Genomic DNA, 16,089 nt, shown 5'->3' with positions numbered 1-16,089 from the left:
AAACTCCATTCTTTCTTGGCAAGGTAAAGGGCAGGCAGACCCTTCCTGACCCCCTCTATATTCACATCTGTGGCTACAGGGGTCCTACCATCATCTCTACCTCAGATGCCATGCAGCCAGCACAGGTCACCCCCACCCCCCACCTGCGGTTAGGTAGAAAGGAATCCTGAGGGCTGGGCTAGTCCCAGACAACATTCATCTAGGACAGTCAGAGAAGAACCCAGAATGCAGCGGGAGCCGGACTGGGAGGGGGAGGGTCAGGCTCCCACAGAAGGCTCCCTGGAGGAGGCAGTTCGAGCTGAGAGACATTAAAGGAGATGGGATTCTGGTAAGCAGCAAGAGGGCCGGAAGGCGTTCCAGGCGAGAACAACACCTGCAGCAAAGGTGCGAGGGGAGAGACGCTCAGGGCACGCGTGGTGTGTAGGGGCTGACCACAGCGGGTGGCCTTCTGGCCCAGAACTTGCTGCTCGGGCATGCACACACTTTCCCCGGTGCAGTAATACTGCGAGAGTTGGCCCCAAGTCAGGAAAGGCCTTGGCGGGAGCAGAGCAGGCAGTGGGCCATTTTAAGTGGCCAGGGTCTGGCTCAGAAGAAACTAGAGTTGTTTTTTTTTTTTCCAAGAAAGGGATCTGGTAGCGGTGGGGATAGTGTAGGCTGGTTCCAGAAACCCCTAGCTCAGGGCTTCTGCAGAGTCTCTGGCTCCTGAGCAGAGGTGAAGGTCAGGACCAAGGATGACCTGCTCACCCACCTCACCCACCTCTGGTTCTTCTCCAGATTATACTTTTCAGGCGGATCTGCGGGGAGCTGGGGTAGGGGGAGGTGGTAGGAAGGAGGGTGAGGAAGGAACTTTTGACGGGATTACAGTCAACTGCCTCGGGCGAGGTTGGGGTCAGGGCGTGTAAGGGCCCTGGGCTATGCCACCGCCCGGTGGCCTGACAGACGCTGCGCGCCATTCTGGGCCTCAGTCTACCGATCTGTAAACGGGGGCCGTAGGGAAAGGTATGGACCTTCCCGATCCTGCTCCGCCGGCGGGGAGCGTCGGCGACTCTCGGAACCTTCGCCGGAGAGGAGGAGGGCAGCGGAGGGGGCTGGGGGCCGAGAGCGTCCGCGGCGCCGGCTCAGGGTCAGAGTCCGCAGGGAGGCAGGCGACCGCTGCGCCGGCTCGGGCTGGAGCGGGGAGGGGCGGGGCCTCTGAGGCGGGGCGGGGAGGGGCGGGGAGGGGCGGGGCGGGGCGGCGGGCGGGAGGCCCGGCGTGCGTCAGCGCCGTGAGTCCCGGAGTTTTCCACTGACGAGGAGGGCGGAGCGGCGGGCGGGGCCGGGCTCAGCCAGTCTCCCGCCGCCGCCGCCGCTGCCGGACGCGCAGAGCGAGGGGCAGCTGGGCCGAGTGCTGCCCTCCGAGGGAGCTAGCGAGAGAGCGAGCGAGCGCGGGGTCGCGGCGCAGGGGGCGTTCCCGACCGGGACGTGGGTCGTGGCGTTGCCCTTGCCCAGCGTCCGGACCTCAGGTCAGTACCGGGGGCTTCGGGCCGGTGGGACAGGACTTTGGGGAGGGGGCGTCCCGCATGGAGGGCACTGCCCCCCAGCCCCTGACGTTTCTCCCTCGCCACTTTGAGAGGGCACCGGCGCGGGGACAGCCCGGTCCCGGACGGCGCGCCGCGGCCGGAGTCCGGAGCCCGGGAGACGACAGTCGCAGGTTTTCTGCTGCCCTCCCCCCGCCCCGTCGCCGGGACCCCAGGAGGTCCCGGCGCCCCGACCGCCGGGCGGGTGGCGGCCGAGCCGGGGTTGCGCGCGGGTGGCGGGGTGGCGGCGGGCGCGCGTCCGCGGGTGAGTTCCCTTTTGACCCAGTTGCCTGAGAACTTTTCAGAAGTTCCTCGCGTGGCCGGAGCAGGTGACATTTGTCGCCTTCCTCCTCGGGCTCCCCCCGGGGGCGGGTGCCAGGGCTGCGGCGAGTGCCCGGCGCCCGTCGGGGAGGGAGTTGGAGGGATGATCGAGGAATGAGGCTCCGTGAGTCACGGACCCCGGCAGGCGGGGAGGGGGAGGAGGAGGGATTGTGTCGTACGCTCACCTGTTCGTCAGTCACCGTCACACGCAGAGGCCACCGCTGTGAGTCACGGGCGCAGCTAGCCGCGGGCACCCTCGGGCACACGTAGGCTTCTCCCACTCAAGTCTCCCTCCCCAGCACCTGCTTCCTCCCGGTCCTCAGTTTCCCCTCCCCGGGGCCCCTTCCAATGGCAGGACACTGTTGAGATGCCCACACCACGGCAGCCGTCACACACTTAGTCACTCCGGCTCCCCAGCGCGTCACACACACAGCCCACACTCCTGACACAGAGGGTCCTTCCCTGGCTCCCCTGCCCACCCGACACCTCCACTCAGATGTCTCACAGCCCTCTCAAGCAGAACTCATCCCTTACCCCAAATCCTCAACATCACTGCCTTTTTTGTCCCCACCTCCAGAAGTCACCAGGTTCCATTCCCCTTTCTCCTAAGCCTTTGGCTTGTCATCTCTAACCCACCTCTGGCAGCTCCGTCCAACCCGTCACACCCCCTCCTGTCCACCCCCTCCTATCCACCCCCTCCTGTCCCACCCCCTCCTGTCCCGTGCTGAGCCGTCTTTTTAAAATGCAAATCTGCTATTGTCACTCCCTACTTCAACCCTTCAGTGGCTTCCTGTGCCCTTAGGCTAAAGTCTGCCCTGTCAGCCCTGGCTCCCAAAGTCCCCTCCCAGGTAGCCCCTTCCCCTCCATCTCTTTGCCTCTTGCTCCTAAAGTCCCTCAGGGTTCCTATGCCCCCCTCTCTCTGGAACTTTTACTCCATCCTACCTTTTCCTCCGAGAGACCTGTTTTCACTCCGAGCTGTACCCCTTCCTGGCCTCCATTCCAGCACTCAACAGGATTCATAACTCATTTTTCTATTCCCTAGTAAACTCAAAGCTTCCAGGAGGGCAGTATTGTCTGTGTCTTGCTCCCTGTATTCCCAGCGCATGACACAGTGCTTGGCATGTCATAGGCACTCAATAAATATTTGTTGAAAGAATGAATGGATGAATGGCAGTGAAGGGGGCCTTGCTTAGGTGGAGGATGCAGTCTCTGTCAGGTGCAATTCCCCTTCTGCAGGAGCAGTTGCCTCGTGTAGCCAGCAAACATTTGGCGCTGCCTCCCCAGTGCCAGGCCCTGGAGGCCAAGGCTGAGGAACTGTCCCCTCCCCCTGGGGGATGGGTTGGGAGGGGTGGGGATGTACCGGGCCTTCTGCTTGCCCTCTCTGGGCTGCCGTGGCTGTTCTTCTAGCCAATACCCATGGGGGTGTGAGGTGCTCAAAGGTGTCCTCCCCTTCTCCCAGGAAGTACTTCCTGGGGGCCTGGGGTCATGTGACCCCAAGTATTGGGGAGAGCTGGCCAAGGCCTGGGGCTCTGAGGTTAAAAGACACATTCTTCAGATTCCTGACAGAGGGTGGAGGCAGCTGAAGGTGCCCCTTTTCCAATACCAGCTCTGACTTGGGACTGGAGCATTGGGACTGCTGAGGTCGAAGAGGAGTTGGTGTGACTTTTCAGAAGCCTGGGGATTCCCGCCCCTTAAACAGCCTTTGTTTGCTTGGTATCCAGGGTGAGGTGGCCTTCCCTCAGTTCACACAGTGTGGCCTGAGTGTGTAGATAATTGTGGCGAGGAGGGAGGGAAGCACCGCCCCCACCCCCCACCCCCCAGTCCTGGACTGTCAGCTCCTGTGAGTGGTGACGGCAGGGAGGGCCTGATTCTCAGGGCCCAGGCAGATCCCGGAAGAAGCCTGGTTCTCTTTGATTCAGGGTCTGTCTCCGGGGCTCCTTGGGGGTGTGGTATTTCTGTCTGGGCCAGCTCCTGGGAATTGCTTTTCCTTCTTCCAGGACCCTCGGAGGGGGCTGTGCTCACCCTGGGAACAGTGCCACGGTTGGTAGGGATCTTGATTCCTGGGTAGCTGTGGAGGGCCCCTCCCCCACCCTCTGACTCACTGTCTGACACTTTTCTTGGACTCTTCCACTATCTTTCATTCCTTTTCTGACTTGGCCTCTCCTTGTCTCTGGCTGAGTCTTTTGGTCTCATCTGCCTCTGTCTCTCTCAGCCTTTGGATTCTCAGGTGGGGCGCCCGAGCACAAGATCCAGGGGCTCCTCCTCACCGCCACCCCGGGTCAGGGAGGACGTGTGTCCCCATTTCCAGGTCTGCAGATTTCGCTAGGTGCTCCTCACTAGGAGGTGCGTCATGGCTATGGCTCCCCAGTGTCCCCGTCTGCGTCCCTGGAGTTTACAACCCTCTCCCCTTAAGCTCCCGTTCTATAGACATCCCTGAGACAGAGCCAGGGTGTCTGGCTTGAACGGGCTTCCCTAACACTCTTTCTACTTGTTTACTATTGGGGAACCTCCTGAGATGCCTGTGTTGGCACTTGCTGGCAGCAGGAGCTTCCTTTTCCTGCCCTCGGAGCTACCCCCTCCTGGGTGCTATTCTTGCTCAAACCCTCAGGCGCAGGCTGGGGGATGGGCATGTCCGCCCTCATCCCTGCCCCAACTAACTGTGACCCGAGCAGGAGGAGGGCACACTGACCAGTGGACCCCAGAAACCTCATGTGCCTAAATCGTCCCTCTGTGTATACTGCAGTGCCAGCCTGCCTACCTCCGATGGTCCTCAGGAGCCTTCTCTGTGCCAGACTATTCCAGGCACAGGCACAATGCCGACTAGCAGAGAGGCCTTCAGCCCTGCACGAGGGAGATGAGCAGTGAGGTGGTCATAGCACCTCATGAGCAGTGAGGGAAGGAGCCATAAGAGCCTTGATGGGGGAATCCCATGGTTCACGGAGGCCCAGAGAGGCATGTAGTGGGGAGGAGGAAGGGTGTCAGGGAGGCCCTCTGGGAGATGACTTCTTAAGGGGATTGAGGCTGGGTTCCAACTTGTGCAAAGGCCAGGAGTGAGAAGGTCATGCCTGTTAGGGCAACTGCAAGTTCAGCTGGAGTGTAAAGTGAGGGGGTTGGGAAGAGTCTTGCATGAATCTGGGGGCTAGGCATACTTCAGCCTCTTGGAATTGCGGACTTGATCCTAAGGGGGCACCCCTTAGGGAATGATTCTCTGCATGGAGATGGTGGGCAGACACTTGGTTTAATAAGATCATTCTAGCTCCAGGGTAAAGAGTGGCTGCAAGGAGAGGGCAGGAGACGGGGACAGTATCAGTGGGACAGAGACGTAAGGGTAACAGACTTTCAGAATTGAAGGTGACGTGTGTAAAATGCACACAGTAGATGAATCTTAGGTGTGCAGTGAGATGTTTTAGTGGAACCGCCACCCAGACAACACAGAACACTTCCAGATACTACTACCCCCTCCCGGCCCTGGGAAAATTCCCTCATGACTGTCTCCAGTACATGCCCTTTTCCACCCCCTGGGTAATCACGATTCTGACTTGTATCATCACCGATTGGGTTTGCCTTTTCTTCAACTTCATTCACATGTAATCTTGTTTCTGGCTTCTGTCACTCACCATGCTATCAGTGAGAACCATCTGTGTCGTGTGTATCCAGGAGCTCGTTTTTTTTTTTTTCCCCCTCGGTGTAGAATGACACATTCAGCAAGCATTTACCACTGTTCTAAGAACCTGACATGGATTGATTCACTAAACGTCCCAACCCTATTCGGTTGTAAGACAAATTGAAAACCCAGAGAAGTTAAGGAACTTGCCCAACATCACCCAGCCAACTGATAGCCACTCCAGGGTTCAAATGTGAGCAGTATGGTTCTGGAGCCGAGGTTCTCTTCACACTCTGCTGGGCAGCCTCTGTGATACCTGCCATGTCGGTGCCTGGCCTTGTGTGGATTGAATGAGCTAATGTCTACTTACAGGACTGGGTGACTGGATGTGGATGGAGGGCGACAGGAAGGAGTTGAGGATGACTGCAGGTTTCTGGCTTGAGTAACTGGGTGGGTGGCAGTGCTGTTACTAAGATAGGGAACACAGGAAGAGGAACAGATGGCATGGGGAGGTGGGGAACAGAGACAAGGGGTTCGATATGGGGCCTGCAGAATTTTATGTTTCTAAGGGCTGGCCAGGCAGAGACCAAGTGAGCATTTGGTTTGAGGGAGTCTTTGGCTTAGGTGTGTGACTAGGAAGACATTCAGCACCCTTTAGGCAGCATCTGGAGTTGGGGAAGAGATGGGATCTCACAGTGGGATTGTGGTAAGGACAAGATCCTTGGGTGTGGTTTGTCGTGTGTGTTTCTGTGTCTGGGTGCCTCTGGGTTCTGCGCGTGCGCTAGCGTGCGTGTGTGTGTGTGTGTGTGTGTGTGTGTGTGTGTGTGCGCGTGCGTGCGTGCGCGCGTGCACACATGCATCTACCTCTGGGCCATGAGTTCCCCCATCTCCTGGGAGAGTCTTCAGGTCAGCTGAGAGCTGGGTTGTTTTTGTTTGTGGTTTGACCCTGGGAGAGGTGGGGGGGTGCCAGGCCTGAGAAACTATCTGCTGAGAAGCCCCCGGAAACACCTGTGCGTCCTCTTCCCCTGGGCTCAGCATTGTTGGAGGGTTGGCAAGTCGCGGAGCTTCTCTTGCTGCTCTGGTGCCTGTGAGGAGAGGCTGTCCCTGGGATGAATTTTACCCAGTAAGTTGGTTTGACAGCACACTGCCTAAGTCTGGGATCCAGGGACTTCGTGGGAGGCTAGGCCAAGGGGTGTTTCGAAAGGACACCTGAGCAGGGGAGATTGCCAGCCTTCTGGTTGGCTTTTCCTGTTCGCTGTCGTTTCCTGTGCTGCGGTGGGGGAGGGGCTCCCAGCACTGGGGCCTCTGCGCTGCCGTTTCCCCTTCCTCCTGGTGGCCTCCTGGGGCCCAGCCCTGAGTGCTCACTGGGTATCTGGGCTCAGCCCTAAGGACCAAGTCCTTTGGGGATTCTCGAACAGTGGAAGAGGCTGTCAGGAGAAACCCCAAGTCCCCTTCCCTCATGTGAGGCCAGCCAGGCTGTGAGAATCTCTGGTTGCTCTACTGAGGAGGGCTGAGACCCTTAAAGGGGAGACACAGCCAGCGGTGTGTCCTGGGGTGCTCCAGGTCACCCGACTGCAGACAGGAGGAGCATGGAACCTCAGCGTGGCTGGTCAGTTGCACTCCAAGAGGGTTTTTGTTTTTTAAGGGCAGAGTATACTTTCCTTTGAAAGTTAATTCAAACAGGGTTAGAAATTGGAGTGGAAGGCAAGAAGAAGGTGAATTTTGAAGATCAAACAGGAGATATTAAAGAGCCACGAAGCCCAGGTGGCTCTGGTCCCACAGTCAGGCCTGGAGGTAGGGGACTTCTCCTGTGGGCGGGGGTTTCTAAGGGAAAGTCTGAGCAGCTCCATCACGGGAAAGTTGTGTGTTGGAAATCAGGGGTGGTGTCCAAGCCAGCCTGTTCCCTGGAGTGCCCTGGTCAGCCTGGCCCTGAGTGAGGGCCTGTCACCAGTGTGTGCAGGGCGGCGTGTCTGTGGGTGTGCTGGGAGGGAGGAGGGGGAAGCAGCCACTGTACGAGGGCTGTGCAGGCTGTCGGCATGCACCCGGCCTCACACACACAAAGGCACACAGATGCAGCCGTGTGAATCACCCAGCCAGTGAGTCAGCCCCCGGGATTCCTGCGGGGGAATGAGCGAGGCCAGGCTGAGGTCTGTCGGCCCATCTGTTGGTCTGGTGTATGTGTGTGTGTAGGTGGGTTACAGTAGGTAGTAAAGGGGAAAACTTCGTTGGTGCAAGTCTGCAAGCGCCAGGGTGAGGGTTTGAACCTCAGGGCTCCATCCAGTGCAAGGCAGCCTCCTGGAGTCCTGGGCATCCTTGGGGGGGTGGTGGGAGAAGCGATGACTGGGCCTGGGTGCCCACCTCCTGCCCTCAGGCCTGCACCTAGAGCTCTCCCGTTCTCATTCCAGGCTGGCTGTGCCCAGGCCCCAGAGCACCCTCGCCACCATGACCGGGCTGCTGAAGCGGAAGTTTGACCAGCTGGATGAGGACTCGTCCTCGCTCTGCTCGTCCTCCTCCTTGTCCTCCTCGGGCCACCACTCCCCTTCCTGCTCCCCCAGCTCCTCGGTTTCCCCGGCCTGGGACTCGGATGAGGAGAGCCCTTGGGATCAGCTGCCCTTGCCTGACGGTGACTTCTGTGGCCCCCGAAGTTTCACTCGTGAGTCTCTCTGCCCTGGGTACCCCATCGCACCCCTCTCTCCTTCCTCAAGATGAAATTGGGGGCGGCCCTGATGAAGTCGTCCCGGCCTCTGGAGGTTGTGTGCCCCCCGGCTTCAGCTTCCCTGCCTGCTCCCCAGCTCATCCACTTCCTGTCCTACAGAGGTCACTCGGGAATGCCGGCTCCAGCGGCATTCACCTTTGACCTTGGGACTCTCCAGCTTGGAGTCATCACGTTCAGGGCAGGGCTCCTTGGTGGCCCCAGGGCCTTCCCGCCCAGCTCTGCCCCTCAGTTCCAGTTTCGTTTCTCCCAACTGGCTCCCTGTCCTCTAGCAGCTGCCCTGCCCAAGTCCCACACCCCATGCTTCTGTGCTGCGGGGCCTGTCAGGCCGGTCCCTCACCTGGCAAAATGCTGTTTGGCTTTGCTTGAATGCAGTGAGAAGGTTTTTTCCCCAGTTAGTTTTTTAAGTTTACATGATTCTGATTTCAAACTGACAAAGAGGCCCTAGAGTGTTTCTCCACCTTATTTTTCATTACTGCACCCCCTCAACACCAGGGAGCACATGGAGACATTTCTTCTCTGATGACCCCACCGTGATGTCTTAACACCACAGATATGTCTATTTATGGACTGTATGCAGAGCTGTACACTATACGTGAAAAAGTATAGTTTTTAGCAGATACAGTCTAATAGTACATTAACTGACTCAAGTACTATGGGTTTACTGTAGAAATACAAGATGCTTTAATACTGTAAAATCTAATCATATAAATTTACCAAATGACTGTGTCAGAGGAGGAAAAATATGAGAGCTGCTGTTTGATAACATGTAATATTCCTTCTGGCAAAAGGAGAAGAGGATAGCAGAGGATGAGATGGTTAGATAGCATCACTGAGTCAGTGGACATGAATTTGAGCAAACTCCAGGAGATAGAGAAGGACAGGGAAGCTTGGCGTATTGCAGTCCATGGAGTCGCAAAGAGCTGGACACGGCTTAGTGACTGAACAACAACTACAACAACAATATTCCTTCTAGAAAAAACCCTTAGTATGATAAGAATAAGTAAATTCTGCCCTAAATGATAAAAAATACATGTTTCAACCCAAAACCATGTATTAGGATTGACGAGGAAACAATGGAAACAGCCCCACTAAGTCAGGAACCAGCTGGGGGCACTGTCTGTCACCACTGTTTGTTAACATCATTCAGGAAGTGCTAGCCAATTCAGTTAGTAAAGAAAATGAGAATTAAATACACTAGATTAGAACAGGCAAAAGGCCATGATTTGCAGGTGGTCGACTACATGATAAATTCAAGAACAGGTATATAGAAAACCTATTAGGAGGAAATTCCCTCAGATAGCTGGGTACAAAATTAATATTTAAGTCTAAATATACAGCATCGCCAAGGTTTGATGGTAACTTCTTATGGTTCAAACTAATAAAATCAGTAGTATACAAATATATGTATCGAATATGCCTATACATTGCTTACTAACTGACATATTAATAACTTATAAACAGTAGTAGACCTTTCTGAGCTTGTTGCAAAATGCAGAAGTGATAAGGGAAAAGCTTAATATACTTTTGATTTCATAAACCATAGAAATTATTTTGTAAAACCCCACAAGCAAAAATAACTAAAATATTTGTACAGATAGGTTAGACTGGTTCAGTTCAGTTCAGTTCAGTCGCTCAGTCCTGTCTGACTCTTTGCGACCCCATGAATCGCAGCACGCCAGGCCTCCCTGTCCATCACCAACTCCCGGAGTTCACTCAGACTCACGTCCGAGTCAGTGATGCCATCCAGCCATCTCATCCTCTGCCATCCCCTTCTCCTCCTGCCCGCAATCCCTCCCAGCATCAGAGTCTTTTCCAGTGAGTCAACTCTTCGTATGAGGTGGCCAAAGTACTGGAGTTTCAGCTTTAGCATCATTCCTTCCAAAGAAATCCCAGGGCTGATCTCCTTCAGAATGGACTGGTTGGATCTCCTTGCAGTCCAAGGGACTCTCAAGAGTCTTCTCCAACACCACAGTTCAAAAGCATCAATTCTTCGGCGCTCAGCCTTCTTCACAGTCCAACTCTTAACATCCATACATGACCACAGGAAAAACCATAGCCTTGACTAGACGGACCTTTGTTGGCAAAGTAATGTCTCTGCTTTTGAATATGCTATCTAGATTGGTCATAACTTTCCTTCCAAGGAGTAAGCGTCTTTTAATTTCATGGCTGCAATCACCATCTGCAGTGATTTTGGAGCCCCAAAAAATAAAGTCTTCCACTGTTTCCCCGTCTATTTCCCATGAAGTGATGGGACCGGATGCCATGATCTTCGTTTTCTTGAATGTTGAGCTTTAAGCCAACTTTTTCACTCTCTTCTTTCACTTTCATCAAGAGGCTTTTTAGTTCCTCTTCACTTTCTGCCATAAGGGTGGTGTCATCTGCATATCTGAGGTTATTGATATTTCTCCCAGCAATCTTGATTCCAGCTTATGCTTCTTCCAGTCCAGTGTTTCTCATGATGTACTCTGCATATGAGTTAAATAAGTAGGGTGACAGTATACAGCCTTGACGTACTCCTTTTCCTATTTGGAACCAGTCTGTTGTTCCATGTCCAGTTCTAACTGTTGCTTCCTGACCTGCATACAGATTTCTCAAGAGGCAGATCAGGTGGTCTGGTATTCCCATCTCTTTCAGAATTTCCCATAGTTTATTGTGATCCACACAGTCAAAGGCTTTGGCATAGTCAATAAAGCAGAAATAGATGTTTTTCTGGAACTCTCTTGCTTTTTCCATGATCCAGCGGATGTTGGCAATTTGATCTCTGGTTCCTCTGCCTTTTCTAAAACCAGCTTGAACATCAGGAAGTTCACAGTTCACGGTGATTAATGTCTAACATATATACAAAGCTCCTACAAATCAGTACTTTAAGAACTATAGAGGGACTTCGGTGGTGGTCCAGTGGTAAAAACTGAGCTCCCACTGCAGGGGCACACGTTCAGTCCCTGTCTGGGACTAAGATCCTGCATGCCTTGCAGCACAGCAACCCCCACACCCCCAAGAAAAGAACTTTAGAAAACAATGAAGGGGACCTGTAAATGGCTTCTAAAGACGGGAAAGACGTTTAATCTTAACACATGCTCTCATTTGGACTCCTAAATAACAATGAGCCAGTGTCGACACAGGGTGATGTTGGACTCTCACCAGCACCAGTGTCAGCCAGGCTGGCCTAAACTCAGATCCATTTCTCTTCTGGGTGGGGTGGGAGGGTTGTGAGCAGAGATGGTTCAGCATCACTTCCCGGGGGTTAGGCCCTGCTTCATGGAGAACTAACGTCTGCCCCTCCCCTGCCTGTCTTCTAGCCCTGTCCATTCTGAAGCGGGCTCCCCGGAAGCGCCGAGGCCGAGTAGCCTTTGATGGCATCACCGTCTTCTACTTCCCGCGGTGCCAGGGCTTCACCAGCGTGCCCAGCCGTGGCGGCTGCACCCTGGGTATGGCCTCCCGCCACAGTGCCTGCCGCCGCTTCTCCCTGGCTGAGTTTACCCAGGAGCAAGCCCGGGCACGGCAAGAGAAGCTGCGCCTACGCTTGAAGGAGGAGAAGCTGGAGGCGCTGAGATGGAAGGTGGGGAGACCCTCTCCGTGGCCTTCGCCCTCGGGCTGCTCTAAAGTCCTAGCCTTGGGGGGGATAAGGGTCATGGTGGTTGCCATATTGCTTCTTCTGTATTTGGGAGGCCCATGGGGCTGACTGATTTGATGAGAGTCTGCTGCAGATTTTCTCTAGGCAGATGGGTATAGAAGGGCTCCTATTGCAGGGCCAGTGGGCGTGGTACCTCAATCTGCCTGACCTTACTGGGGAGAGGGAGTAGATGGGCCATAGGGGCGTCAGTGTATCTGTGTGTCTCGGGGAAGGGGTTTGTCCATGAAGTGGGGAATAAGGCAAATAGGAACCGTCTTTCTGAATGCCCTGAGGGCGTGTTCTTGGCTGTCCCATTCACTACGGCATCCACAATGCCCAGCCCAGAATAAATACTCGGGGGCATTTATTAAGTGACCGAAGCTCTGGGGTCATGTCAGCCTCTCATGTCCCTCCTCATTCCCTGGACACAGCTTTCGGAGACTGGGGTGCCCAAGACGGAGGCCGGCCTGCCGCTCACTGTGGACGCCATCGATGACGCCTCTGTGGAGGAGGACTTGGCGCTGGCCGTGGCAGGCGGCCGGCTGGAGGAAATGACCTTCCTCCAGCCCTTCCCGGCCCGGAAGCGACGGGCTCTGCTGCGGGCCTCTGGTGTGCGGAGGATCGACCGAGAGGAGAAGCGAGAGCTGCAGGCCCTGCGCCAGTCCCGGGAGGACTGTGGCTGTCGCTGCGACAGAGTCTGTGATCCCGAGACCTGCAGCTGCAGCCTGGCGGGCATCAAGTGCCAGGTACTGGGGCTCGGCGGGGCTGGGAAGGCAAGCCTGGGTCGGGGACTTCTCCGGGCTCCACCGGATCTTCACTGGAACCTCTATTTTGCTTTACAGATGGATCACACAGCGTTCCCCTGTGGTTGCTGCAGGGAGGGCTGTGAGAATCCGAAGGGCCGTGTGGAATTTAATCAGGCTCGAGTTCAGACCCATTTCATTCACACACTCACCCGCCTGCAGCTGGAGCAGGGGGCCGAGAGCCTTGGGGAGCTGGAGGCCCCAGCCCAGGGTGGCACTCCCAGCCCCGGCGAGCAGGTCTTGGCCTCTGCGTTCCCCCTAGCCAAGCCCCCTGTGAGCAGCGAACTGGGAGACAACAGCTGCAGCAGCGACATGACCGATTCGTCCACAGCCTCAGGCACCAGCGAGGCCCTGGATGGCCCTGCCCGCCTGGCCCTGCCCGGCCCTGGCTTCCAGCCTGGCGTGGATGATGATGGCCTGGCTCGTATCCTGAGCTTCAGTGACTCTGAACTAGGTGGACACGAGGAAGAGGAGGAGGATGGGGGTGTGGGCGGCCTGGACAATCTCAGCTGCTTCCACCCAGCTGACATCTTTGGTACTGGTGACCTCACTGGCCTGGCCAGCTGGACCCACAGCTATTCCAGTTCCAGCCTCACGTCAGGCATCCTGGATGAAAATGCCAACCTGGATGCCAGCTGCTTCCTCAATAGCGGCCTTGAAGGCTTGGGCGAGGGCAGCTTCCCTGGCCCCTTGGTGCCAGCCAGCACGGACGCCGGCCAGAGCAGCTCAGTGGACCTCAGCTTGTCCTCCTGCGACTCCTTCGAGCTGCTCCAGGCCCTGCCAGACTACAGTCTGGGGCCCCACTACACCTCCCGGAAGGTGTCTGATAGCCTGGACCACCTCGAGGTGCCCCACTTCACCTTGCCTGCCTTCTCTCCCCCTGCGGATACCAGCACTTGCTTCCTGGAGTCCATCATGGGCTTGACTGAGCCCGCTGCCGAGGCCCTGGCTCCCTTTGTGGATGGCCAGTTGTTTGAGGACACCACCCCGGCGTCGCTGGTGGAACCTGTGCCTGTGTGAGGGTTAGGGTGCCTTTTCCTGGCCCCAAGAACCCTGTTGCTGCTTTGTTGTAATTTGGGGGCTCCCCAAGGTCTGTATGTAATGGTCCCCCGTTGGCTGGCTCCCATGTGGGCACTCCTACTAATTTTCATGCAACACTCTGGATTGATTTATTTATTTTTGTAACTTTCTATGCTGAAGTGGGGAGAGGGGGGCGCTTCCCCTTTCCGTTGCCCGGCCCCCCTATGCCCACACCTTCTCTTCTACATCCATGGCACATGCCAGGAGTGAGAAGAAGTGTGGCTTCCCTGGAGCTTTGCAGACTCCTTGTCCATCTTGTATGATGTTCCTAAGCCCGAAGACAGCCACCTGAGGCTGACATCAGCCACCTCTTACGGTTTCTTCTGCCACCCTGAGCCCTAGACTCATGGGTGACTGGATCCTCTGGACTGTGAAGACTATAATTTATTTCCCATAATTTATTTGGAGACTAGGTGGCTGGCGAGCAATGCTGGTGTCGGGGGTGGGGCACAGGACCCTCTCCGCCACCCGCAAAGTCCCTTTGCCTGATAGTCCTGCAACCCTGCCCTTGCTGGGGCTTCGGTGTAGACCAGGCATGGGTTTCCACCCTCTGTCTAACGTGCGGCAGCCCTGCTCTGGATGGCTGAGCGAGTAGGGGCAGGGGCTGGGCGGGGCCGGGCCGGGCTGACCAACCGTGACCAAAACCCTCTTCTGCTCCACACATCCCCTCTCCTTCCTGTCCTCTGCCCATCTCTCCCTCTACCCCCGCAAAGGCCGCAGCTTTTATTCCAAGGCTGTAAATGTAGGAGGGGGAAGCAGGAGGCCCAGAGAGGGTTAAGGGGCTGCCTCAGGGCCCACAGTAGGCCCTGGACCACTCAGGGCTTTCCGGGCACTGCACCCCAGCCTGGTCCACCTGCCCGCACCCTAAGGCCAGTTGGCCAGGGGCGAAGGGGGCTCCTTATGGCTTTCCTGCCCTTTGTTTGCTGATGTTGGATTTTGTATCATAATTTCTGTATTGTCTCTGAGTATTAGAACTATAATTTATTCATTTTTCCTCTGTGTCTGTGCCAAGAAGCCCAGGCTCTGGGCCTGCCCTCCTGCCCAGCAGGCCTTGCCAGCCTGCGAGCTTGTGGGAACACCTTGTACCTGAGCTTATAGGTACCAATAAAGAGGCTCTATTTTTAACAGCGTGGTCTGCATTTGTGGAGCTTGGAGCACAGGTACACAGGAGGTGGTGAGGTGGGAGAGGGACGGGGAGACAGGCCCTGCAGGGCAGTATGGACATGGAGGCTGCATCGGGGATAGATATGGGGGACACAGGCCCTCTTTCCAGGCCAGCCAGTCAACTCAGAGATGGAAAGCCAGCTAGAAGAGGCTGGCCAGGCAGATGAACCCGTCTGAGGGGTCACCTGGGTGGTGGTGGGGAGCAGCAGCAGAGCAGTCTTTTGGGACCGGGCTGTCTGCTTGGGACAGACACACCCACACCGGGCTGTGCCCAGGCCCTGAGGGTGAAGTCATCCCCTCGAGGTGAGGGCGGGCAGTGGGATGTGGCCGGCGCAGGCCCTGTGTAGGACTGAGTGGCAGAGGTCCCCAGGGGCTTGAGCACCGGAAGCTGCAAAACGTTCATCTGCACCAGCCAGACCTGTCTGACCTGTCCCTGGGAGCCCGGGCCAAAGGCCAGACGAGCAGGCTGCGCCCTGCCCCAAGGAGCCCCAGTCTGGGGGCTGGAGGAGCAAGGCTGACCTCAGCTCTAGGAATAATGATGATTTATACAAGTGCTGGACAGAGGAGCCTGGCGTGCTGCAGTCCATGGGGCCACAGAGAGGTGGACACGACTTAGCGACTGAACAACATAAGCGCTAGGAGGGGGCACCAAAGAGGCCTGACTTGGTTTCCTTTTTCTTGCTCTCATCCTCTGCCTCTGGCCTGTGTTGGGCTCCCCCTATTTCCTCTCTATGGTTTACAGTTAAGAGTATGGACCCTGAATGCCGGGGTTTGAAACCCTGCTGTTACACTAACTAGTGAGGTGACTTATGCAAATTACTTCCTGTCTGTGTGCCTGGATGTCTCCCAAACTGTCTAAATAATAACGTTACTCACCTCACAAGCTTGTTCAGTTCATACATAAACCGGCACTCACGGGAGCGCCTGAACTTGCAGGCCTCTGGTGCATATCTGTGACTTTCCATTCTGTTTTCAAATGTCTACCTCTCCTTCTGTAGGTTTTATTCTCTTCTGCCAGTTCTGTGACCCTCTAGGTATGTATCTCTTGCCTCAGGATGTGTGGACATGGTCACGCAGTCCTATCGTCAGTGGAGTGGCCATTACAGAACTCATGGTTTGGAGTCTGGCCTGCAGTGGGGCCGCCTGTCCCCAGAACCAGCTTAGGCAGGGACAGCCAGGTCTGAGGCATCTCAGGGTGGAGTACCCTAGTTCATTACATTGCCTTGTGTACC

General features: G+C 56.0%; 1 protein-coding gene across 1 annotated transcript; it reads left to right on the top strand.

The window, feature by feature from the left end:
• Window positions 1-1,322: 1,322 nt before the first annotated feature.
• On the top strand, window positions 1,323-14,818 carry CSRNP1 (cysteine and serine rich nuclear protein 1). Its single transcript, XM_019984244.2, has 5 exons — window positions 1,323-1,502; window positions 7,887-8,134; window positions 11,497-11,756; window positions 12,242-12,556; window positions 12,653-14,818. Exons 2-5 carry the CDS (start codon window positions 7,924-7,926, stop codon window positions 13,631-13,633), a joined length of 1,767 nt encoding a protein of 588 aa, XP_019839803.2. The 5' UTR covers window positions 1,323-1,502; window positions 7,887-7,923; the 3' UTR covers window positions 13,634-14,818.
• The last annotated feature ends 1,271 nt before the right edge of the window (window positions 14,819-16,089 follow it).

Source organism: Bos indicus, chromosome 22 (genome assembly GCF_029378745.1).
Source record: "Bos indicus isolate NIAB-ARS_2022 breed Sahiwal x Tharparkar chromosome 22, NIAB-ARS_B.indTharparkar_mat_pri_1.0, whole genome shotgun sequence".
In the NCBI taxonomy this organism is placed as follows: Eukaryota; Metazoa; Chordata; class Mammalia; order Artiodactyla; family Bovidae; genus Bos; species Bos indicus.
Note: the sequence above shows the minus strand (reverse complement) of the source record. Positions and strands in the feature narration are given on the sequence as shown.